This window comes from Canis lupus, chromosome 14, assembly GCF_048164855.1.
Source record: "Canis lupus baileyi chromosome 14, mCanLup2.hap1, whole genome shotgun sequence".
NCBI classification, from domain to species: Eukaryota; Metazoa; Chordata; class Mammalia; order Carnivora; family Canidae; genus Canis; species Canis lupus.
In genome coordinates, this window is record NC_132851.1 from 23,574,991 (window position 1) to 23,601,196 (window position 26,206).

General features: G+C 35.3%; 2 protein-coding genes and 1 pseudogene across 4 annotated transcripts in view; 1 reads left to right on the forward strand and 2 right to left on the reverse strand.

Annotated features, from left to right (window-relative positions):
* Positions 1-26,206, reverse strand: part of ATAD2 (ATPase family AAA domain containing 2) — a 74,875-nt gene that overhangs the window by 19,695 nt on the left and 28,974 nt on the right. For both annotated transcript variants that reach the window (XM_072774381.1, XM_072774380.1), the window contains exons 7-19: positions 25,940-26,086; positions 25,212-25,329; positions 19,137-19,244; positions 16,970-17,078; positions 16,602-16,717; positions 12,278-12,452; positions 11,322-11,410; positions 5,267-5,426; positions 3,771-3,861; positions 2,782-3,096; positions 2,068-2,200; positions 1,537-1,723; positions 704-889 (exon numbers count right to left, since the gene is read on the reverse strand). In XM_072774381.1, coding sequence (XP_072630482.1) covers positions 704-889; positions 1,537-1,723; positions 2,068-2,200; positions 2,782-3,096; positions 3,771-3,861; positions 5,267-5,426; positions 11,322-11,410; positions 12,278-12,452; positions 16,602-16,717; positions 16,970-17,078; positions 19,137-19,244; positions 25,212-25,329; positions 25,940-26,086 — 1,934 coding nt within the window. The remainder of the gene's footprint in view (positions 1-703; positions 890-1,536; positions 1,724-2,067; positions 2,201-2,781; positions 3,097-3,770; positions 3,862-5,266; positions 5,427-11,321; positions 11,411-12,277; positions 12,453-16,601; positions 16,718-16,969; positions 17,079-19,136; positions 19,245-25,211; positions 25,330-25,939; positions 26,087-26,206) is intronic.
* On the reverse strand, positions 13,696-14,157 carry LOC140603394 (phosphatidylinositol N-acetylglucosaminyltransferase subunit P-like; annotated as a pseudogene).
* Positions 17,305-26,206, forward strand: part of NTAQ1 (N-terminal glutamine amidase 1) — a 226,724-nt gene continuing 217,822 nt past the window's right edge. The window contains exon 1 of one of the 2 annotated variants that reach the window (XM_072774391.1): positions 17,305-17,337. In XM_072774391.1, the coding sequence (XP_072630492.1) occupies positions 17,320-17,337 (18 nt within the window). In that variant the 5' untranslated portion in view covers positions 17,305-17,319. Of the gene's footprint in view, positions 17,338-25,188; positions 25,346-26,206 lie in introns of those variants that run through there. The other variant, XM_072774389.1, reaches the window with a different exon arrangement.

Genomic DNA, 26,206 nt, shown 5'->3' on the forward strand with positions numbered 1-26,206 from the left:
CATATATATTCTGCAAATTGCAGAATAGTATTCAACATATAACCCCTATTTTTTTTTTTTTATGATAGTCACAGAGAGAGAGAGAGAGAGAGAGAGAGAGAGAGAGAGGCAGAGACACAGGCAGAGGGAGAAGCAGGCTCCATGCACCGGGAGCCCGACGTGGGATTCGATCCCGGGTCTCTAGGATCGCGCCCTGGGCCAAAGGCAGGCGCTAAACCACTGCGCCACCCAGGGATCCCTAACCCCTATTTTTGTAAGAGAAAAATATTTATAATGTAGCCCTACTATACACATATGTATACATCATCCTGTCCAACAAACAAGTCTATACACTACATAGTTAACACAGTATTTCTGGTAAGAAAACTCTTCCATATCCTTTTATTCATCTCTGTAGCACTTGAAATTTCTACAATTCTTTTTTTTTTTTTTTTACAGTCTAAATAAGATTTCTCATCTTTTATTTTTTAAGATTTTATTTATTCATGAGACATACAGAGAGAGAGAGAGGCAGAGACACAGGCAGAGGGAGAAGCAGGCTCCATGCAGGGAGCCCAATGTGGGACTTGATCCCAGGACCCCAGGATCATGTCCTGAGTGTGAAGGCAGATGCTCAACCACTTGAGCCACCGAGGTGCCCCTACAATAAATTCTTAATAAGTCTCTTTTTAAAGTATAGTGATTTTCTTCCCCCTCAAATTACCTCTTCTGGCAGAGCAGAATGGGGTTTGTCAGAAGTTGCAAGTAATAAAACTGGAGCAAATGAAGGAATATTCTGTAACAACGTAGTAAATGTGGCTTTGAGTGTTGGTCCAACTATTTCCCACCACAAGTGGATATGAGGAACATAGACTATACTTGGTGCTGTTCTCTTAGCTTCACGAATCATCTAGTAGAGAGGGAAAAATAAATTATACTCAGTTGAAGAGTCATTAAATTAATTATGCTTGATTAGTCTGGAACTTCCTGGAATTATCATATAAAACCCTCAAGTTTTTAAAATGCTTTCCCCCAGTCTCATGAGCTTATTTTTAAATGTTTTATAAAAGTCTCATTTTTAGGAAAACATGGTTGCTTCAAGCAATTAGAAAGAAAACACCTTAATAGATCTAGAAGATTTGTGTTAAATATAAAAATATAAAACTTTTACATGTGAAAACTTTTAACATGAAAATAGCAAAAACAGAAGCAGCAGAATGAGTACATACCATGTAGCAGTCACTGTTTTAAGAACTTTATTCACTTAATTCTCAAAACAGCCACGTAAGGTTAGTACTATATTACCTCTATTTTGCACATGGGGAAAACATGGCAGAGATCTAACAACTTCCCTAAGGTCAAACAGATATTAATGGTGGAAATGTGATTTTAAACCCATACTCTTTAATGACTAGCAATTACATATAGTTCTGTGTCCTAAGCCTGGAGGTAGGAATCGGAACAATAAGAAAACACAGCTCAAAAAGCATAAGGCAATTCTAGATTATGTCTCTGAAGCCGATACTCTTACAGCTTATTTGGGCAACAATGAATTACCTGGGCACATGTTTCTTCAGGAGATGTAGCACTGACTCCAAAAAGAACAGGAATGTCTAATGTATACACTGCAAATTTTTCCAAAGCATGGATGACAGCTGGTGCCAAATGAGAACCTTGCCCAAAGCCTGGTTCTCCTACTATCAATATTCTTGGTCGAAAGGACATAGGCTGATAACATGCATTTCTGAAAGAAATTTAGCTTATTTTAGAAAAAAGCAAAAATTTAAAATTTCCTTCCAAGTAATAAATTTTTAACTCTCTTAAGGCAAAAATTTTGACTGCACAGCTGGTCAATCCATAACAGCATGGTTCACATGGTTTTTGGAAAATATCAGCCTCCACAGATTTTAGGAATAGTTTATACAGTGAAATTTCTACTACAGTGACAACTGTCATGATAAAAATACTTGATATTTTAACTTAGAAAAAGATCAGTTAGCATCTTTTATCTTTACAAGCACCATCTTTTAGTTTCAGGGAATTTACACACCAAAAAATTATATATATTCATTTGCAGGGGAAATATACCTATTCAAATGAAGAAAATTATATTTTTCTTTCGACTTATTAAAGGATTTTTGAGAAATCCCATTTTCATAAACGGATGGAACATCATCATCACTGTATGCCAAATCACTTTCTAGCAGAGGACATGAAATATCTATAAAACAAAAAGATCGCACATTAGTAACTTTTCTGGATTGCAAAGCAAATGTTTACAAAATGCTTTAATTAGCAAATCAATGAACATGTATGAAATGTACAATAAAATTGTTTAAGAATCACAAGTATTTGTGTAGATACGAACAATATAAAAATGCCATTTCAAACTTAAATTAATTTTAATTGAGGGCAATCTCTGAAGTAAATTTCCTTCAAAAATTCAGGCAAAGTATGACTAAATTGCTTCCAAGAGGCTCTTATTATTCTTTTTTAGCAGATTTACTTATTTATTTTGAGAAAGAAAGAGCATGTATGTAGACAAGTAAGGGGTATGGGCAGAGGAAGAGGAAAAGAGAAACTTGAGCAGACTCCAGGCTGAGTGTATAGAGCCTGACACAGGGCTTGATCTCATGACTGCAAGATCATGACCAAGCTGCAACCAAGAGTCACATGCTCAAATGATGACCACCCAGATGCCCTGAAGAGGATCTTTTCTAAAGAAACGTTTCTGGGATTTATAAAACATTTAGCTTTACTTATTATGAAAACTAACCTTAAATGGCCAATCAAATTTCATACCTGAGTCTAATGCTTTATTTGTTCTGATTTCTGCATGTGGGAATACTCTCTGCAGGGCTTCTAAGATCTTGTGAACAGTGCTTTGCAGGAGTGGTTTCACAACAGTAGACAATGCCTGCCCAGGTGATGTCACAGCTCTCTGGGCAGCTGGTATCATCTTTTGCATAGCTACCTCAAAATCCTTAGCTGAGATGTTAATTGAAGAGAGATCCAACTGTAGTTTCTCACTTGTAGTATAGATTTGTGGGTAGCGTCGACGCAGAGCACATAAAGCAGCCTCAGAGCATATCGACTTAATATCTGCACCACAGTATCCTATCCAAGGCAACCAAAAAATTTTTTAAATGAGTATCTTTATCCTATTAATTAGCATGATCATGGTTAAAAGAAAATTAAAACTCAACCCAGCAATATAGTAGGAAAATATTTAGAAGTAATAAGGCTACCTAAATTCTCTCAATCACCCAGTGAACTTATAATGCTAGTAATAACCATCAACAAATCTACCAACTTTTACAAGTGAAATATACAAACACTTAAGTACAACATAGCAGTCAAGAACAAGGGTTTTAAAATCAGACAGATGAGGTTTTAATTTCAATTTATCATTTAGTACGTGTATAATCCTTGGAGAATCATTTATGCCCTCTCAGCTATTTCCACCTCTGTAAAATAGGGGAAATGCTACCTACCTCACATGACTGATAAGAGAATTTCCTGAAATAGTATATATAGAATGCTTAACACAATGACTAGGAGAATGTAAACTGCATATTATTTTCTAACTTTGCTTTCAAATTCTCCAACAGCTAGTTCATCAAATATCTCTATTTAATATCCCCGATTTTGGAAAAAGAAAACATGCCACAAATAAGAGATTAGAAACAAATATAACCTGTATTTTTTTTAAACATAATCTGCAAAACTACAACTTGTTTTATCTCTGAAATGCATGCATTTTATCTTTTAATGTCTAAAGCAATGTTTACCAACACAGTTTTCTGCTAGTTCTTCTAGAAATATGTCCAGTGGTTTAGGATTCCAATCCCTTGTGTGAATCTTAAGAATTTCTTTTCGAGCCTATAAATGATAACAATTAAAATTTTTTTTATAACAAGGTGCTATTCAGATTTGAATAATTTCAATTAAAAATAATTTTATCTAAAATCATAAAGAAATCAATTCCTATTAAAATAAAAATATGAAACACTGAAAATGAAAAAGATGTATTTGTAAAAGCATTTAAGGAGTTTATGTTAAAGATTTATGTTGGGGCAGCCCTGGTGGCTCAGCGGTTTAGCGCCGCCTTCAGCCTAAGGTGTGATCCTGGAGACCCGGGATCGAGTCCCACGACGAGCTCCCTGCATGGAGCCTGCTTCTCACTCTGCCTGTGTCTCTGCCTCTCTCTCTCTATCTCTCATTAATAAATAAATAAATAAATAAATAAATAAATAAATAAATAAATAAATACTTATGTTTATAGTGCTCAAGTTTTAGTCACCATAAATGTGTATGAGAGAAATAATGATAGGACTAGTGTTCATTCTGGTACCTATTAAAAATTGTAGGTTTTTTTAAAATTTAAATTCAATTTGCCAACATACAGTACATTAGTTTCAGATGTATTTTCTTTTTTTTATTTTTCTTTTTTATTTTTTTAAATTTTTATTTATTTATGATAGTCAGAGAGAGAGAGAGAGAGAGAGAGAGAGAGAGAGGCGCAGAGACATAGGCAGAGGGAGAAGCAGGCTCCATGCACTGGGAGCCCGACGTGGGATTCGATCCCGGGTCTCCAGGATCGTGCCCTGGGCCAAAGGCAGGCGCTAAACCGCTGCGCCACCCAGGGATCCCTCAGATGTATTTTCAATAATTCATCAGTTTCATATAACACTCAGTGCTCATCATATCATGTGCCCTCCTTAATGCTTGTCACCCACTCATCCCCCACTCACCTCCCCTTCAGCAACCCTCAGTTTGTTTCCCAGAGTTAAGAGTCTCTCATGGTTTTTTTTCATCTCTGATTTTCCTCATTCAGTTTCTCCTCCTCCTCTATGGCCCCCAAAACTTTCTTAAAATTTATTCATTCCAGAGAGAAAGCACGAGTGGGGAGAGGGGCAGAGGGAGAGAAGTGGACTCCCTGCTGAACACAGAGCTCAATCTCATGACCCTGCAATCATGACTTGAGCTGAAATCAAGAGTTGGATGCTTAACTGACTGAGCTACCCAGGTACTCCTCAAATTGAGAAAATTTAAAGAGTATTTTTAGGGAAAGCATTATTTTATTTAAAAAGAAAAAAAAGGATAAAAAAAATTCAGCTTCTTTAAATAATGCCTCCCTAAAAATACATGCATACATGTTTTGATGTTAATCACATGACTTTTGCTTCAGAACATACAAAATTCAATCTTCAAATTTTCACTGTGCCAAGATTTGTTCATGATATGGGCAACATATTCTGTCAAAATTTGAATGTTAAATTCCTACATCTTTGTCAGGTAGGCTGAAAAGGAATTCTCTGTCAAAGCGACCAGGTCTTCGCAAAGCAGGATCGATAGAATCCAGTCTGTTGGTAGCACCAATGACCACAATTTCTCCTCTGCTGTCCAGTCCATCCATAAGAGCTAGCAAGGTGGAAACAATGGAACTAAATGTAAAAATAAGAGAGATTAAACATATATACTGAGTGTATTATTTCTACTTTTGCTAAGATTTAATAAATATCTGAACAAATTTTCTCAGAGCATGCCATTACTTCTAATAGATTTAAAAACTGTAAAATAACATACTAAGTGGCATAGAGGTTAAAATCAATGAAAAACATAAATGGTCTTTAGAATGCCACAAATGGATCCTAGAAGACATTTCATTAAGCATAACTTCACATAGGAACTTGAGTTTATCCCAAAAGGATAAAATATAAAAAAAAAAAAACTAGGCAAACTATATCTAAAAAATGTTCCATTGTGTATACATTATCAAAGAACCCCCAAATAGAATATAAAGTATTAAAAAAACAGAACTTTAATTACATTTTAATTATGGATAGAGAATAGTACAACAACCTCCACATCTCTATCACCCCATTTTTTTTATCTCTACACTCAATGTGGGGCTCAAACTCATGACTCCGAAAATCAAGTCATGTGCTCCTCTGACTGAGCCAGTCAGGCACCCCCCTTCATCACCCACTTTCAACAATTATCAGTGTCCTTTTTTCTGACTTAACCCAATAGTTTTCTAAGAAAGAAAACCCAAGAAACTACACACAGATCATTTAATCCATACACATTTCATACTAACTACTTCATGTATTTATTTCTGAGATAAGGACTTTGCACAACTCCCACAGTACTAGGACACCAATGGAACTGACAGTAATCCTTTAATATCACTTAATATTTAATTTTCCTGATTGTTTCAAAATATCTTATGTTTGATTTTTTTTAAGCAAAGATCCACACACTGCCCTTGGTCAAATGTCCTTCAAATCCTAAACACTTCCCATCGAACCTTCCTTTCTTTTTATTCCTTCATGTCATTATTTGTTTTTGTTTTTTTAAAGATTTTAATTATTTACTCATGAGAGACCCAGAGAGGGAGAGGCAGAGACATAGGCAAAGGGAGAAGTAGGCTCCCTGCTAGGAGCCCGATGAGGGACCCAATCCCATGATACCCAGTCTGGTATCATGACCTGAGCCACAGGCAGACACTCAACTGCTGAGCCATCCAGGCGTCCCATGCCATTTATTTGTTAAAGAAACTGAGTCATTTGCCTTGTAAAATTTCCTCCCCAAATTCTGGATTGGGCTGCTTGCTTCCTCATAGGGTCATTTAACCTGTCCTCTATCTTTCATATTTCCTATGAACTGGCTGTTAGATCTAGAAGCTTAACAGATGCAAGCTGAACTACTTGGGATAGCTTCTATCAGAGGAGTAAACCATGTACTTGCTACTGTATACTCAGGAGGCACATGCCAATTTCTCATTTAAGATTAGGTTTAGGTGAGGTCTTATGAGCTTACTACATTTCTCATAAACTTCACTATCAACCTTTTTACCTCATTGTTTTTGCAGCTGCTGGTAATTAATCTTTAGATCAAGGTTTCTTAATCTTGGCACAATTAACATTTGGATGAGATAACTCATCCAAATGTTGTACAGAGCAGAGCTCTAGTGTACAGAGCAGAGCTGTCCTCTGTACTGCAGGATGTTTAATAGCACCTGTGGTCCTCATCCAGTAGATACCAATATTGTACCACCCACATCCTCCACTTTGTGACAATCAAAAATGTCTCTAGACATTTGTCCCATGGAGCAGCGGGGAAAATCCACTCCCAGTTGAAAACCACAGATCTAGATCCACTATTTCATCAGGGGTTGTGAAATGGTGATTTTCTATTTCAGTAATTTCCTTTCCATTTATAAAAACGATGACTTTCCTATGAAGAACAATGTTACTCCATCAATTATTACTCTGAATCATGACCTGAATCATAGTTACAGGACAGGAAAAAGAAATGTGTGATTCATTTTATCAATTTACAGAGTAATGAGTGACTATTTTATTCAGCATCCTTTGGAATGACCAATTAGGTTTTTATTTTTTAAAAAAGAGATGAAAAACTATCAATTTTTATGTATTTAATGCATTTTACTCTTGTAGTCATTATTTTTGAGGCTCAAAAATTATCCTGTCCTGGCAGTGGAAATACCTTCAAAATTGACTATTTCATTCTGATGTGACCCCAGTAGTTTTTGTTTCCTTGCTTCCAGGAATTCCTTGATAGTCCAGGCCTGCTTGTCGTGCTTATTTCGAGACTCATTTCTATTATCCACCGTCTCTCCTAAGTGTCCTAGTATGTAGAGACTACATTTAGGGTGCTAGGGGTACGAACTGCTATTGGACTGTAATAGCTTCTAGGCCTTTTTAAGTGTCTAGAGCTAGGAACCATTTTTTTCTTAAAAATATTCATTGTGAGTTCATACTAATATTTTCAATTCAAAGTAAAGGCTAAAAAATCATTTTCTAAGGCATTCACAAATTTACTTCTTTGCATTACCTTATTACTAACAAAAAAGTCGTTTAACTTTTAAAAATACTTTTTTCATTTTTATTTTTTTAAATTTTATTTATTTATTCATGAGAGACACAGAGAAAGAGAGAGAGGCAGAGACACAGGCGGAGGGGAGGGGGGGAAGCAGGCTCTATGCAGGGAGCCTGACATGGGACCCGATCCCAGGTCTCAGGATCACGCCCTGGGCTGAAGGCAGGGCTAAACCGCTGAGCCACTGGGCTGCCCCCAAAATACTTTTTTTTTTAAAAAAGATTTTTATTTATTCTATGAGAGACACAGAGAGAGGCAGAGACATAGGCAGAAGGAGATAAAAATATTTAACAAAAATGTTTATGCTCAGATTGTTTAAGTCTTTGGTTAAACGTCCCCCCCCCCAAACAAAACAAAACAAAACCTCAAAACAAAATTTGCACATTTTCTCATATATATATATTTGAATGTAGCCACTTCGTTTTCCCAAAGCCATTTACTAAAAAGACTATTATTCTACTTCTTATATACCATGTCCCCATTGCATACTCTTGTCTCCTTTGTCACAGATTAATTGCCCTGTAAGTGTGGGTTTATTTCTGGTCTCTCTATCCTGTTATGATCATATATTTTTTGTGCCAGTGCCATACCATTCTGATCACCATAGCTTTGTAGCATGTCTTGAAATCTGGGACTGTGATACCTCCAACTTTCCTCTTTCTCGGACTGCTTTGGTAATCTTTGAAACTGGACCACTTTCTTACACCATTCACAAAATCCATTCAAAATGGATTAAAGACCTAAATATGAGACCAGAAACCATAAAACTCCTTAAAGAAAACATAGGGAGTAATCTCTTGGACATCAGCCTTGATAACATTTTTCTAGGTATATCTCCCTCAGCCAAAGGAAACCAAAGCAAAATTAAACTATTGGGACTACAGCAAAATAAAAAGGTTTTGCAAATCAAAGGAAACCATCAACAAAACGAAAAGGCAGCCTATTGAATAGGAGAAAATATTTACAAATGATATATCTGATAAGGTGTTAATATCTAAAATATATAAAGAACTTCTATAACTCAACACCAACCCCCCAAAAAAATCTGATTTAAAAATGGGGCAGAGTACATTCTTTGAAGAATAGACGTTCTCCCAAAGACGTACAGACAGCCGACACATGAAAAGATGGTCAATATCACTAATCATCAGAGAAATGCAAATCAAAACCACAATCAGATATCTTATATGGACTTCCCATTCAATGGGGAGTCTGTTTCTCCCTTTCCCTCTGCCCCTCTCAAATAAATAAAATCTTAAAATAAAAAAAAATCATCTTATACTTGTCAGAATGGCTAATATCAAAAAGAAAAAATTAGCATTGGCAAGGATGTGGAGAAAAGAAAACCCTTGTACCTTGTTACTGCGAACATAAACTGGTATAGCAACTATGGAAAACAGTATGGAGGTTCTTCAAAAAGTTAAAAATAAAAATATCAGTGCCCCCCAACAATCCCAAAATCCCAACCCATACTACAATCCAGTAATTCCACTACTGGTTATTTACTCCCCAAAAACAAAAACACTAATTCAAATATATATATATATCCCTCTATGTTTATTATAGCATTATTTACAATAGGCAAGATACAGAGGCAACCTGCCATTGATTGATGATGGATGGGTAAAGAAGATGTGCTATACATGTATACGATGGAATATTACTCAGCCATTAAGAAGAATGGGATCTTGCCATTTGCAACAACACAGATTGACCTAGAAGCTGTCATACTAACTGAAATAAGTCAGAAAAAGAAAATACCATATGATTTCAGTTATATGTGGAATCTAAAAACAAAAAACATAGAAACAGAACCATAAATATAGAACTGGTAATTGACAGAGGGAAGGTTTTTGGGGGGATGAGAAAATGGGCAAAGGGAATTAAGAGGTACAAACTTACAATTATAAAATAAATCATGTGGATGAAAAAGTACAGCTTAGGGAATGTAATCAATATTGTAATAATGTTGTATGGTGACAGATGGTAACTATACTTATCCTGGTATGAGAGCATAGCTTAGTGTATAGAACTGCTGAATCACTATGTTTTAACACCTTAAACTATTAACCGTGTATGTCACTTATCCTTTAATTAAAAAATACATGTATGTATTAGAGATGGCATGTACTCTTTTAACTGTGCTATAAATTTTGTTGCTAAAATTTCTCCAATCCCCCCCCCCCCTTTAAAAAAGATTTTATTTATTTATTCATGAAAGACACAGAGAGAGGCAGAGACATAGAGGAAGCAGCAGCTCCCTTTGGGGAGCCCAATGTGGGACTTGATTCCAGGACTCTGGGATCATGATCTGAGCCAAAGGCAGACGCTCAACCACTGAGCCACCCAGGCATCTCTCTCCAATTACTTTTAGAACTATTCCAAAACACAGTAAGCACTCAGTTAGTTTAACAATGAATATAGTATGGCTGATGATGACATGTGTCATGTATAAAAAGTCTATGTGATTACTGGTAGGATATTTTAGACACAGCTATTTTTACTATAGTATTTAACATTTTAATTTACTGAGGGCAACAAATGAAATTGTGTAGCATCAAGTCAAAGAGGGCCATCAGACTACAGTAAATATTGTTAGGTATTAGGAAAATAAAGACCTATCTATCACTCACATTTTATGTCTTGTTCCCTTTTATATTATTTGGAATAAATAAAACAATACTGGCCTATATGAAGGCATGCAAACATTTGCTTTAGGGTATTCCAAATTAATTAAGCAATTATGGATAACACATGAGACCAGCTAAAAAGAAGTTCTGAAAATCTGAAGATGAACTAGGATTAAAAGTAATTTAGATTCAAGTTGAAGCAGGCTCCCCCCTCCCCTTGGGCAGTCAGCTGCTCACAGAGGAGGCAGAGTTTTCCCATCCTAAAACTAATCTCAAACTAGTAGTCATGCACTAAGACATATTTTGTATAGCCAAGGCAGTGTCTTAAAAATACCTGCATTAGTTGGCAGCATTTAAAAGATACCTAACACAAAAATTTGAATGTAACATTTAAGAAAGAGAGCAAATTCATTTTTCAAGTCTGAGTCAGCTTCTGCACTTCAGTAACAGGCTGGGGCTAAAAACAACTGGCTGCACACAGGATTAGATGCTCAGCCCCATTCCCAACAGTAGCCCCACTCTTACTATTGGCCTGCCTCACTCATTTCATTTGCCTGACACCTCACTGGCCAGTGGACTTTTAAGTTTGTACTCATGAATTAAACCTGTAACCAAGAGTTTAATACTGTGCTTGTTAACATCTTGCCATGCAGAACAGGTCCATTTTTTTCTTTTCATACTATGTATTAGGATTCTACCCAAAAAAGGGAAACTATTGGTTTGTAAAGTACCTTTCACTACTTAACATTCTATTCCTCATGTAGCATCAATACAGCTCAGAAAGTGCCATCAAGCAAGTTTTACCTGTGAATCTGATCTTGCCTGCTTGATCGTACTGGAGCCAGACCATCGATTTCATCAAAAAAAATAATGGATGGGCGCATCTGATAAGCCTAGAAAGCAGGTCCAGTGGTTGCATGTTATCATGAAAAACTTCAAATATATAGACTTATTATGAACCATTTTAATACATTTTCATTTCAACTTGACTATAAAAATTTTATTTATAATTTATAAATCTAAATGTAAATCCAAGAACTGTATTTTAAGGATCTAAACTAAAATATTATATACAATTTAATTTTATTTGCATTCTCAACTGGAAATATTCAAAATACATACTCCACTGATCACACACCTTAGGTTTCAGATACCTTAGCTTTCATATAGCTATAGTTACTGGGGCACAAAATTACCTATTCAAGACTAACTGTCAAAACAAGACAAAGACCAGAAGACAATGACATAGCCTTCCTCCAGGTAAGGATAGGAAAATGTTTAGCAAGATGCTATAGTTCATTTTTGTTTTTTTAAAGTCTATTTCAGTAAACTCAAAGAAACTATAAAGAGATTTTTAAAGCATTTGCAGCAGTATGCCTCGGTATATCAGAATGCATTATCTCACGATGTGCTGTCAATACAATCTGGGATATGAAATTGAAAGCCACACTAGGGCAGAACTAATCTTCAACCACATACTGAGACATAACACACTGCTGCTAAGTATAAGACTACCAGTCATGCTCTAGATATGAGACCTAAGAACGTAGATCTAATGATTCCTTTGTCTTTTTCCTATATAACTGTTCATCGAAGGTCAGTATTATCATGACATACAAAGGAAAATAATCCATAAGAAGTAGATATTTGGTCTAATTCTTCTGAATTCATTTCTATGAAATGTGATTAAATACAAGACTTATCTAATCCTTACATCTACATTGATTATAGATCTATGTAGGTAAATCTTAATATCATACCTGATCAAATAGTAATCGTAGCTGTCTTTCAGACTCTCCTACCCATTTACTTAGACAGTCAGCACCTTTCCTCATGAAGAATGCTACTCTCTTATCCCCTTGACTGCATTCATTAGCAAGTGCTCTAGCAACCAGAGTTTTTCCAGTTCCAGGTGGGCCATAAAACAAACAACCTCTATAAAAGAATAAGTATCATTACAGTACTACATTGAAAGTAGACTATTTAAAAATCAGAAATCAATTTCATGAATGTAGTTAATTTAGGAATAAAAAAGTAAACAAGACAACTGTATTGTTTCAATCCACAAAGCACAACTTAAAACCTGAAAATTAATATCAATACTACAAAATTAATATTGAAATAAAACCCTCTATTTGAAACATATTTGCTTTTATTCACTCATTATATTCATCATATTACTTGCCTAGAAGTCAGGCTTAAAGACTTGATAGTTTACTTTTGTAACATATCAGGGGAAAGAATAGCAGATTTCATCTACAACTCTGGTCTCACGGCCAGGAATACAACACCAAAAGTTTTGCAAGAAAACATGTTGGGAATAAACAGAAAAGAAAGTAAGATAAAAGAAAAGATCTTAAAGAAATAAGTGGTGTTTGAACGGTAGGGACTAGGACAATGTAAATAATCTGAAATCAGTCTTGGTGACATCACTGTAATGGGGTAATCTATAGTTTCAAACATATTTCCAAAGTTATTCATTGCTCTTCAGATAGAATTCCAAAAAAAAAATAGGCTATACTCATAATTCTTATTAGAAATGTAAAAAGGGTATAGAAATAGAACATGTCAAAGATGAAGTGCTACCAAAGTAACATGAAATAATCAATTTCAGATCATCATACAGCTCCTCTTGAAAAGTAACATAAAAAAAAAAAAAAGAAAAGTAACATTAAAGATTTCAGAAAAGCAAAAATGACAAAATGAGAATTGTGGGGAAAAATTCACATGTACTAGATGAAATCTATTAAAAGAATAAAATATAAAAGAAAAATAAGAAATAGATATGATCAAATGCAGTAGGAAAAAAACAAAGCAACTGTTAAAAATGAATGGAATAGGGGGGCAACCTGACAGGATGAGCACTGAGTGTTATGCTATATGTTGGCAAATCGAACTCCAATAAAAAAAATACCAAAAAAAAAAAAAAAGGGAAAAATAAATGAAAAATTCAAAAGCTAAGGAAGGATCAGACTTTTAAAAATGTATCTATTGAGCTAACAATGTCATCTGTGGGACTGTATCTTAAAGATGGATTAAGGATTCACACAGAGGAAGCAATGAGATAGGTTCCATGCTCAATGTCGAGTCCGCTTAAGACTCAATCTCCTTCTGCCCCTCCCTCCTGCTCTTTCTCTCCCTCTCTTAAATAAATATTTAAAAACAAAAACAAATATGATCAAAATTATTACATCAAAAACATAATAAATGCAGGTGTTAGTCTATATACTACCAATTTTTGGCATAAAGTTCTTCGGCTGCAAGGAAGAACATTTGGTTTCCTTCACTAATAGGAATTTCATCTGTTTAATGCTGGGATGGCCTCTTCTTGGTATTTCTTCTGCTGTTGATTTTTAGCTTATAACTAACTATCTGTGATTATATGAATGTTGTTGAGTGGACAGAGGTACTCATCATGTTTATTTCGAATAAGAGTAAATAATCACTACAGTAGTGGGAGAAGATAGGCAATGCAACTGCCCTATATTTCTGAAGCCAATAGGTTTAGCCTAAGCAGGTTAGCCAAGATTCAGGAATAAAAAACCCACAAAAAATGTAGTATATAAAGCCAAATTGGGAGCTTAAGAAAAAAACCATAAATTGCTCTTTGTGGCAATGGGGACGGTGAATTTTCCACCATTTTCCTTGTTGCTTTAGACAATCTTGGGTCCCTGAAATGCCCATTCAGGCCCCTCCTGACAGCTCTGCGACCTCAGTGGCAAATCACAGTGGGGGGCAGAGAGGGAAAATTGAGGGAAAGGCTGGGTCATGACAGGCCCCACCCACCTAGACTAATTTACTAAATTATCTTAACTAGGTACTTCTAATACTTACTTATAAGCAGTAATATATATTATAACATTATTTAATATAACTTCCTTGCAAAAAAACCTTTAACTTCACCAATATTTAACTTTGATTGATGTATGTATACATAACTTTCATAATGAAAAAGGAAAAAGCTTAGTAATTTTATTTTTTTTAAAGATTTATTTATTTATTCATGAGAGACAGAGAGAGGCAGAGACATAGGCAGAGGGAGAAGCCCGATGGGGGACTTGATCCAGGGACTCCGGGATCATGCCCAGAGTCAAAGGCAAAGACTCAACCACTGAGCCACCCAAGCGTCCCAAGCTTAGTAATTTAAAAAAGTTTACTTAAATCAATGTTTCTGCACAGGATGATTCAGGAAGAAAAGTTGCATAAGGACAAAGGAATCAAGTGATTAGGGTTTAAAAATGGGTTAATGAGTAAGGTATAAAAACTAGAAGAAAAAGGAAGAAGATAAAAAATGTGGTGATAAGAAAGCTAAATAAAGCACCCAATAAGAAAGCTAATTTGTGGGACAAATTAGGTGGCTCAGTTGCTTCAGTGGTTGACTCCTGATTCTGACTCAGGTCATGATTTCAGGGTCACGAAATTAAGCCCCATGGGGGCAGGGTACTCAGCGCAGAGTCTGCTGGAGATCCTCTCCCTCTGGCCCTGTGCACACCTGTGTGTGTGCTTTCTCAAATAAATAAATCTTAAGAAAAGCTTCACTCTTAAATATTAACAGAGATCCAGGGATCATTAGACACTTAAGGAAATCCCCTAAAAGAGGTGAAAATAAGAAAAAAAAAAAAAAAGATTAATCTAGAAAGTCCAACATTCAACTGACATGAATTGAGGGAAGAGAAAATATGGGAGTGGAAGTTACTGAAGAAGCAATAAAAAAAACTTGTCCAGAAATCAAGGACACAAAAAAAAAAAACACACACACACAAAAAAAAAAAAAAAAAGAAATCAAGGACATGTTTCCACATAGTAAACGCATAGTACAACAAAAAGTGGTAGGGGAAAAAAGCCCCATCAATAGAGTGTAGTTACATGACCACTCTTAAAAAGAAAGTAAAAATAACCTCTTATGCACTCTTTTTCTTTCTCAGGATATTCCATGTAGTCCATCAAAACACAGCTGTAAAAAAAGGTCTTAGGGGCACCTGGCTGGCTCAGTTGGTGGAGTGAGTGGAAGACTCTTGATCTTAGGATGTGGGTTCAAGCCTCATGTTGGGTGTGGAGATTACTTAAAAATTTAAAAAAAAAAAAAAAATCTTAAAAAAAGGTCTTAGTTGATTCCAGGAAGCAGGTATCCAGCACTGAAAAATGAAAGAAATCCCATCGATTGTGATGAGAAGTCCCAAAGCTTAGTTGTGCTTCAAGAATAGAATAGTCTGGATGGGAGCAAGGAAACAAAGTTCTAAGAGTCTAGAAAAATAAGGAAGAATCAAGAAATTATTTTATATGTTTAACTGTACTAAGGAATTTTATCTCTAGCAAAGACTCTGTGCATGAACTGAAAAGTCATATAAAACTAATTACAAAAAAACAACCAAAAAACCCCCCACACGGGCAAACAGTACTAAAGCTGAGGGGAAAGAGCAGGGTTGTAAAAGAGGGAAAATGTAGTTTTAGCTGTAAGAAATATTTATATGATCATAAAGCACACACTAAAAATTGATTCAACATTATTCTATGTGTGTAAAGCAACTGCCAGGAGCATATGAGGATGGGAAAAAAAATGTGTATATTTGGAGGGTGAGGAAAGCAAGAGAATGTTCATGTTAGAAATCAATAGACTCTGTCTAAAACAGAAAGACCAAAGATTACAGTATAGAGTATTATTTAAATATGTATTTAAATAGGTAAACAGGAGTTGAAAGTAGTTGGTTCTGGAAAGTGGGAAGAGAAAGAAGGGACTACTACCATTTTTTCCTTTTTAAGACTAATAGTAGTACTATATGACTTTAAAAAATATGTACATATATTACTTTGGTATAAATTCGAAACTAATTTTTAAAAGTGAAAGAAAAAAGAATATGTACGGGGAAGAATTTCACTAAATGTATGAAAAGCTGTGGAAATTATTTTTCTTTTCATGTAGAATCAATTCTGAAACCATTTTTCAACTTAAATATTAAGAAATTAAAAATATTCAAAGTACCCAGGAAAGCATAACAAATTACTATAGACCTGAAAAATATCAATGAAGAAGTGTTATCTTTCTGTACAATAGCACAGCCCAGATTTTGGCTAAAATTAAATTACCTTGGAGGTTGAATTTTAAATTTTTCAAAGACTTCTGGATAAAGTAATGGAAACACCACCATCTCTTTTAGAGCTGCTATATGATTAGACAGACCACCAACACTATCAAATCGTACCTGATAATGGAAGGGAAACAGACATTCTCAGATTTGAAGTCAAAGTTAAAATGTCACTCCATCCCTAAACTATACTCAACCCATACACAGTCAACTGAGTAACAGCATTTTAGCTGTAGCCTGAAGATTTGAAAAGAAAACAAAAAGGTCTGTAAAGTTTCTGAATTAAAGGAAGTTGGTTACTTTAACTTTAAAACTAAACTAAAACAAACAGTATATATGTTCAAATATACATTTCAAGATAGTACTCACTGAAGAATCTAGTTGCATTGGATCGACATCTGCAAGACTTGCTCCAATCTTCATTCTATCTTTATAAATTCCTTTTAATTCATCTTTCCGAAAATTTAGTGGAAGGCACCTAATTAGAAAAGATTTTTAAAAACACCCATCAGTTCACCTTTCTCCCCCAAATTCCATGTTAGAATATGGAAATTTTTCTTAAAAATTAAAAAGTTAAATTTCAAACACAGCAATTGTGAAGTTATGTATTTCAACTTCCTCATTTGCTTCTTTACGTTGAGAACTTCAATGTTGGAAATATTTATCTCTGAAGTTTTATTATTAAAGATATACAGTCAAATGAAAGACCAGTGTTCAAGATGCCACAGCACCGTAAGGTAATTCATGTTTGGGAATCCAGTATCAATATACTTTATAATGACTGTGTTTCACATATACAGAGTATTTACTATTGCCAGGCTGCTTTAGGTGGCTTTATGTGTAATAATTTGTTAAGTCTTCACAATAGTCTTAAGGAGTATTATTATTTCCCTTATTTTAAAAGAAAACTGAGGCGCAAGAAGGTTAAATAAAATGCCCAAAGTAGGGCAGCCCCGGTGGCACAGCACTTTGGCGCCGCCTGCAGCCCAGGGGGTGATCCTGGAGACCCTGGATCGAGTCCCATGTCAGGCTCTCTGCATGGTGCCTGCTTCTCCCTCTGCCTGTGTCTCTGCCTCTCTCTCTCTCTGTGTGTCTCTATGAATAAATAAAACCTTACCAAAAAAAAAATGCCCAAAGTACACAACTAGTAAGTGGCATATCTAGGACTCAAACCAAAGCAGTGTGTCTCCAGATCTGCAACAACTCTGCTACTATACCTCTCAGCAAAACATTCACAGTCCACCAAGCATTTGGATCCACATCAATCCTGCAAGAATGAATCATTGCTTTTTTTTTTTTTTTTAGCTACTTTCAAAAAACAGTTATGGTAGATTACACAGAATACACCTAGAAGAATATGTTTTATAGATGGAGAATGCAAACGGCTCATGCTGGAGGCTGAAACACATCAGAGCACCTAAGTGCTACAGCTGAACATGAGTAAAAGTACTCCAGAACCACTCGAGGGCCAGCTCCTGCTAGCCCCAGACTCCATAAGAAATTTACACTGTGAAATCTGAGATGGACATTTTTTCAATTGGGCTTTTTAAAAGGCATTTCTTAAATAATTCTTAATAGAAATGTATGCTATAAAGTCCATAGGATTAGATGCACATTTCTAGGAATGAAGGTAAAGAAAAATCCAAGTAGCCTAAATAATACAGGTTGTGGATGATCTAACAACTTAATGCTGCCAACAGAAATGAAATGCAAGTCAAAATTTTGTATTAGACACACTAAACAAAATTTTAAAACTAATTTTAATAATATACTTTACTTATCTAAAACGTTACTGTTTCAATACACAAAATATTTACAAAATTGAGATAATTTATATTCTTGTACTAAATCTTTGTAATCCAAGAGTATATTTTTGAAAAAAATTGTAACATTTCTCAATTCAGATTAGCTACATTTCAAGTGCTTAGTAGCCACGTGTTAACAAGTGACTACCACATCAGGGAAGATCTAATGTTATCAAAGAACAGAGCTTAGGATACAAAGAATGGTTGGGTTGCATACCTCTTCAACTTTTATGTTCTAATTGTTTCATTGAACATTTTTTCTACTTTATAAAAATATTTTATTAGGATAGCGGCATTGCATTTTTCACTCACCCACTCATATCTGTAGAATGGGCATTATTATCCTTGCTATGAAATTATATATGAACTTATGAACTTACACTACAAAGAGCTATGAAATGAGTAAACTCCTTAATTTTCCTAAGGAGTTTTACAATAAGAATGTACTATTAAATTATTATAAATAGAAAAAATATATTTGAAAAAAAAAGTTATTTCCTCAAGTGAGCGTTAACCAAGCACCATTTTGAGCTATACAATGTTTGTGTAAGAAAAAAATCTATTGCTAGTTTCAAATACAGGTATTTCAAACAAGATGGCATTCTGGTTTATATGTTAACCTCTTAGTAATTCTGAAATTTGGTCAAGTTATATTTATTCCCAAATTATTCAGCCTTCTCATCACTTAAAAAAAAGTTTGTAGTTTTAAAAGGCATCAGTATGACACTTACCTGTTGATGGCTCTATTACGGCTCCTTTTTCTTCGCCTCTCAAAGTGCTGTTCATCTTCAGAAGAGGAAGATGAAGTAGAGTCACTACTGTGGATCGCATGCCTTCGCCTAAAGCAGAGAGGAAAGCTGAAATCATGACGAAGGAGGGCAGGAAAAGCAGGGGCATAAGATGCAAACATCAGAAATACCTAAGGATCCAAAAAGGTTTATTATAACACTAATACATTGCTGAACCAATGAAGTAGGCTTTGTTGGTTGAATCTTTTGAAGTCTTTAAAAGATGTGGATAACTGAGAGAAAGGGGGGGAGGGGAGACAGGCTGTGCTAGAGGTGACAATCACATGTTCACTATGATAGGACACAGTCCAGGCAGAATGACTTCTTAGTCTTAATAGAAATCCATTATTCCCAAAGAGTAAGGTGAGGAAAAGAGGGTATTAGACTCTTTGGGACTGTAATTTCAGAAAGTATTTTCAGTATTATGGTATATACAATTTCACATTCAGAAGGGACTCGCCTTTTGAAATGTCAACCTTAAAAGGAGAACATGCAAATTTTTATGTAAACCAAAAAGGATCAAGAAGTTAAAAAATACTAGGAAACAGTGAGAAATAAGATGGCCTTTTATCTACAGCACATCACCAAGTGTAAATTCATAACTGCCACTTAATAGCTGTGTAAATATGGATGTGTTACCGAAACCATAAAAGCCTTAATTTCCCCAAATTCTTAGGCTGGTTGGTAGTATTAACTAAGATGCCAAGGGCTACAAATACTGAAAAGATTTTCTATTACTTCTACCTTTGTATTGTTGCAAAAGACCGACAGGAAAGACAAAGGATCTAGATAGGAAAACCTTTAATCATTCTATTGGCTCAGGGTCTAGAGCTCTTCCTGAGTTAGAGTGCAATCACGGTTAAATAGGTATTTCCAAAAATATAAAAGGTTCACAATATATTATCTGTATAATGTAAGTCCAGAATCTTGTTCTCTGCAAACAAGTTTTCCCACTATTCACATAGGAGGATCTGAAATATCTTAAAAGGCAATTCATAGCCTCTATTTGTTCCATTTATTATGATTATGCATATGTTCTACTATAAAACATACCTGACTAGGTGGTACTAGCCCAGATACCCTTAGAGATGTTAATATTGCACATTACCTTCGTGACTTCCCCATTCCCTTCAACCTGATTTCTGAAACACAAATAGCCCCAAGGACTTTGGATAGGGGTTATGGAAACACAGATATAAATGAGAAGGGATCCTCTACTGCAATTTTAAAAGAGAGTCTGCAATTTTATATGAGACAAATTTATTTAATATTCCCATTAATATTACAAAGACTCTAACTTGTAAGCACATAATTCACATAACTGCATGTGAATTCAGTATGTATTCACATAATTAAGACCAACTTCACAATAAAAAGGATTAATAATTATTAAGAACTTCTTGTTCCAGGTAGACATATTACCTCATTTAATCTTAATTAAATTTTGGACAAGTACATATTGGCATGCTCATTTAGAGTTGGGGCTAGTGTGGTTGACTCACAGTTCAAATTTGCTCAAAATTAGGCAATGATGGTGTCAGAATTCAAACCTTTGTCTTTCTATTTCAAAAATCCACATTCTATATACAATGGTGATTTCCAGTTGTTTATTTCACAAACCAAAAAACAGTTATAGGCAAACAAAAAAACCTGAGGACTGAAACAATTTTCCATTTGGTTTGCAAAGTAGGTAGGATTTTTAAGCACTGAAATAGTTATAACAAAAATAGCACTCAATATGAGCCAGATAGTATTCTAAATGCTTTACATGTATTAACTCATTTAATTCTCACAATAGTGTGAGATAGTATCATCTCCTCATTCTATGGGTCAAAACGAAACAAGAGAGGTTAAATAGCTTGCTAAAGGTCACTAATAAATGGAAGAACCGGACTTGCAATCTGGGCAGTCCTGGTTATGGGTCCTGGTTCTTCATAACTCTATACTGTAAAAAACCCATTATTTCAGTTTTAAAAAGATTCTAAACACACATACCCACATTCACTCATTTTTTTCCACTTTGTTTTTTAAAAACATTTGATTTTTTGGCATGGATAAGCACTGGATCAGCACTGTGAATCTAATCAGTGTCTAGAATTGGCAGTTCTAACACTTTGATAACAGGTGAAGGAATTGTACTTTTATGTTACCTTCATGTTCAAAGGGACTAGGCTTGTTCCAGAAACCGCAGACTGAAGCTAAAGAATAAATCTTAGATGAGTAGAGGTTAGCAATCGTTAAGAAAGAAAATCCTGTTTAAAGGCAGCATTTCTGAAGCTCTGCTAAGTATACCAGAAGATCCTGTGCTGTGGGTGCAAGGTTTCTTGACCATTTGACATGGATACCAAGAGCAATGTTCAAATGATTCTTTGGATGTGTGTTTTGTTTCCATGCCTATGTGGATGAAGTAGGATATAAAGTATACACATGCTGGTCTCTTCAAGAAAACGTAAAAAGACTGAGCAAAATTACCATTAAGGTTATTAAAGGGGAAGAGATGTTTACACAGTCTTGGCAAGGGTGTTACCAAAAAATCCAAAGTTTAAAGGGCTATATTCAAAAGGTCAGATAAAGGGGAAAGGAGAGAAAATGAGTGAAAATATCAGTGAGGATGACAGAACATGAGAGACTCCTAACTCTCGGAAACGAACAAGGAGTGGTGGAAAGGGAGGTGGGCGGGGGATTGGGGTGACTGGGTATGCACACTGGGGGGGCACTTGATGGGATGAGCACTGGGTGATATGTTATATGTTGGCAAATTGAACTCCAATAAAAAAAAAATAATAAAATCAGGAAAGGAACCTTAAAAAAAAAAAAAACCTACAAAAGGTCAGATAATAAATGTTAATTAAGATGTGGAGAAACTGGAACTCTCATACATTGCTTGTGGGGACATAAAATAAAGAAGCCATTCTGGAAAATAATCTGACAATTCCTTGAAATAGCAAATATAGTGAGCATTTGATCTAGCAATTCCACTTCTAGGTACATACTTAAGAAAAGTGAAAACATAAGTCCACACAAAAAGTAGTTCGCAAATGTTCATGGTAGCATTATACACTGTAGCCAAAAAGTAGTAACAACCCAAATGTCCATCAACTGATAAATGGGTAAGCAAAATATGGTATATTTATACAATGGAATTGTATTTGGTAATAAAAAAATGAAACACTGGTACATGCTAAATGTGGATGAACCTTGAAAATGTTGTACCAAGTGAAAGAAGCCACTCACAAGAGAATGCACATAAATGAAATACCTCGAATTGGCAAATCTATGGAGACAAAAAATAGATTACTGGTTGCTTAAGGCTGGGGGTACAGAATGAGGGGGGATTAGAGATAACTAAAGGGCATACTGTTTCTTTCTGAAGCAAGAAAAATGTTCTAAAATTGTTTATGGTGCTGTTTAGGCTGCACAACTGTAAAAATACTAAAAGCCCTTGAATTGTACACTTTATATGGGTAAACTATATGGTATGCGAATCATATCAATAAAACTATTATCAAAAAGCAAAAATCTTTACAAAGCTATCAAAACCAAAACCAAAATCATTAAGTCAAATAATGTGACTCAGGGTACAATTTGAATCTCTTAGTTCATACTTTAATTTAAATGTATCAGAATGCATAAACAAAAAGGAGACTCAGACTTATAAATACAGAGAACTGATGATTGCCAGACCCAGTGGGGAGGGTGTGAGAGAGGGGGATGAGCAAAATGGGTGACCAGGAGTGGGAGATTCAGGCTTCCAATAATGGATGAATAAGTTACAGGAGTTAAAGGTACGGTATGGTGGGACGCCTGGGTGGCTCAGTGGTTAAGTGCGTCTGCCTTCGGCTCAGGATCCTGGGGTCCTGGGATTGGGTCCCACATCAGGCTTCCTGCATGGAGCCTGCTTCTCCCTCTGCCTGTGTCTCTGCCTCCTTCCCCCGGTCTCTCATGAATAAATAAATATTTTTTTTTTTTTTAAAAAGGTATGGTGGGATCCCTGGGTGGCGCAGTGGTTTAGCGCCTGCCTTTGGCCCAGGGCGCGATCCTGGAGACCCGGGATCGAATCCCATGTCGGGCTCCCGGTGCATGGAGCCTTCTCCTCCCTCTGCCTGTGTCTCTGCCTCTCTCTCTCTCTCTCTGTGACTATCATAAATAAATAAATTAAAAAAAAAAAAAAAAGGTATGGTATGGAGAGTATAGTCAATAGTATTTTAATAGCATTATTATAGTAACAGATGGTAGCTACACTTGTGGTGACCATAGCATAACATACAGTTGCTGAATCACTATGTTGTATAACTGAAACTCATATAACATCATGTGTCAACTACACCTAAAGAAAAAAATTAATAAAATACATACATAAAAAAATGTTAGAATCTTGTAGTCTACAAGAGCCAAGGGCAGGAATCCTGACTTAAGTCATTTTTATATATATAGTGCTCAGCACATGGTAGTACTCAAACATCTGTTAAATTGTAGTGAAAAAAAAAAAAAAAAATCCTCTACTCAAAGAGCTATGAAATGCTTTCCATAAAGGGTAGACTCCGTGAACCAGATATGGGAACTTGAGCACCAAATGGGCAAAAAAATATTCCTACCTGCCGTAAGATATATTGTAGGTGGTAAGTACAGAGGCAGGCAATCATTAAGTACGTTACTTCCACAAACATATATCCATTAAAAATGGAAGAAACTAAATCTCAAAGTGCCAGCCTTTCACTTCTGTTGGATCTAATAGAGAGGTTTGTCCTCTGAGGCAGGCAACCAAGACAGCTACCCCGGACCTTATGTTTGGTGGGGATTCCAGGGAACATTACATTGTACCCTGCTTTTCTGAAGATCATTAGGTTTCACTACCAAAATACTGGTCTTTAACAATACCCTAAGGGGCCTATGAAAAGAAATGACAGTGTGGCATCCTTTCAAGTGCAATTTATCTTGGGCAGCCCTGATAGGTTGCCCCCTCATCCTCCATCCTTCTGGGCTCTGTATGTATGCATGAAAAGGGATGACAGAACAGGAAATCTAGAAATGTGCACATTTGTGATGTTTTGACACTCAATGAAATTAAAAGACCCAGAGACACAGTAGTATTTCATATTTTTCCTAGAAGAATTTGTCAGTGCCTATAAAAGTGTTGCTTTTCCTGATCAGATAATCTGCTTCAATGAGGAGACTTCCAAGAACTGTGCAAACAGTTGAAGTCTCGTAGGATTTCAGTCTTACCGCTGAGCAAATTAATATTAGGAAAAAGTACCACAATGTCATTTTTTTCTGCCTTCTTTCATCTTCACCAACAAACTCTCTCATTCATGAACTACTATAATGTTACTATTATCCAGAAAGTTGTAATGAATCAGAAAATATTTTATTACTTGGGTGAATGAGAAAATAAGGAGAGTTCCCTCTTTGGACTTAAATATGACAACCAACAAATGTTATGATGTAGAAGTAAAAAAAACCTACAAATAATCTGAATGATCAAAGAAGATTAATATTTCCTATGTAAGAGAGAAATGGATTTTTAAAAAGTGGAAATAAAATTTGGAAAAAAAAAAAAACCGACCCAGAAAAGGATGGTCACCATCATGAAAAGTCTAGAAAGTTATATAACCTAGAATGTTTGTCATAGTGAGGAAATATGTCTGTGATACTATGTGGAAGACAAGACCTACACTTGAGCAATGTGAAGATTAAATGAAACAGTCTACGTAAGATGCTTAACACCAAGCCAGGAATACAGTAAACACTGAAGCAAAGGTAGCCTCTATTATTAAGTTGTGGAACAATAGAATCAACTACCTTACCATGGTAGTTATTAACAATTTCTATTAATGGAAGCAAAAGCAAAAACTAATCAGTGGTAGTAGTGATAAGAGCACTATAAGCATTGAGCTAACTCTCCCAAATATATGATTCTAGAATCTTACTTGGATATACCCAATCCTAAGACTCTAGAATCCTACACTAACATAGCCACAATTATGTTGTCATAAATCAATCACTACGTCAGAACCAAACCTGTTCATTCGTTTACAATAAGGACTTCTTGGTCCAGCAGAGGATAATCTATATCTTGGTCTTGCAGGAGAAGCTGGGCCACTATAAAATATGTTGGGCTTTCTCTGGTGACGTGGTTCTAAAAAGAAGAAAAGGTATGTGACATATAAACACGTATGAAGATAATTTTGGTCTTCATCTAAATACAAAGGTGCTGCCTTTCATGAAAACACTAGTACATATCTACCTTACTTACACTGTTTTACTTTTCACGTTTTAAATCATTTACATCTGCAGGGTTGCTGTTGAAAATATGTATAGCAGACACCAACCAACCAAAACATACACTGGCCATAAACAACCATTATGATTATACTGATGCATAACAGCTGGTTATCAGCCCTGCATATATTTGTTCATGAGTACTGAGGTACAACATCAACATAAATCAAAACCAGTCCTATTTACACAAAGTGGCAAAATAAACTAAGTAGAAAGCTGTAAAATATGAATAAATAAATCTCAAATAATTAAAGACAGACATGAAATTTCAAAATAGCCCATTAATTGCTTTGGTCAAGGATAACATCTAACTTTCTTGCACATTTAGGATAGTTTATTAAAGACAACAGCCATGAGTATTCTGCAAAATGAAAACATGAAAAATAAGAATAACAGAGAAAAAGTCAGTAAAGATAAAGGTAATATATTTACAGCTTCTCCCGGAAAAAAATTTATATAGCACTTACTTTCCAGTGGAGCTTGGTAGTACACAGTAGCTTTTCTCTGTCTAAGATAATATCGTTTCTGATTATCTTCTTCCCCATCCTCTTCATCATCATCATCTTCATCTTCACCATCATCATCTTCTTGGTCTTCACCCTCTTCAGATGATTCTACATTTAAAAAACATTTACTTTCAAGACACTCACCAAAATATTAACAATTTTTAACACAGTGGTACTGAGGAAGAAAGAGACCCTTCTCTAAAAATTTATTTACTTCTAGATTGTTCA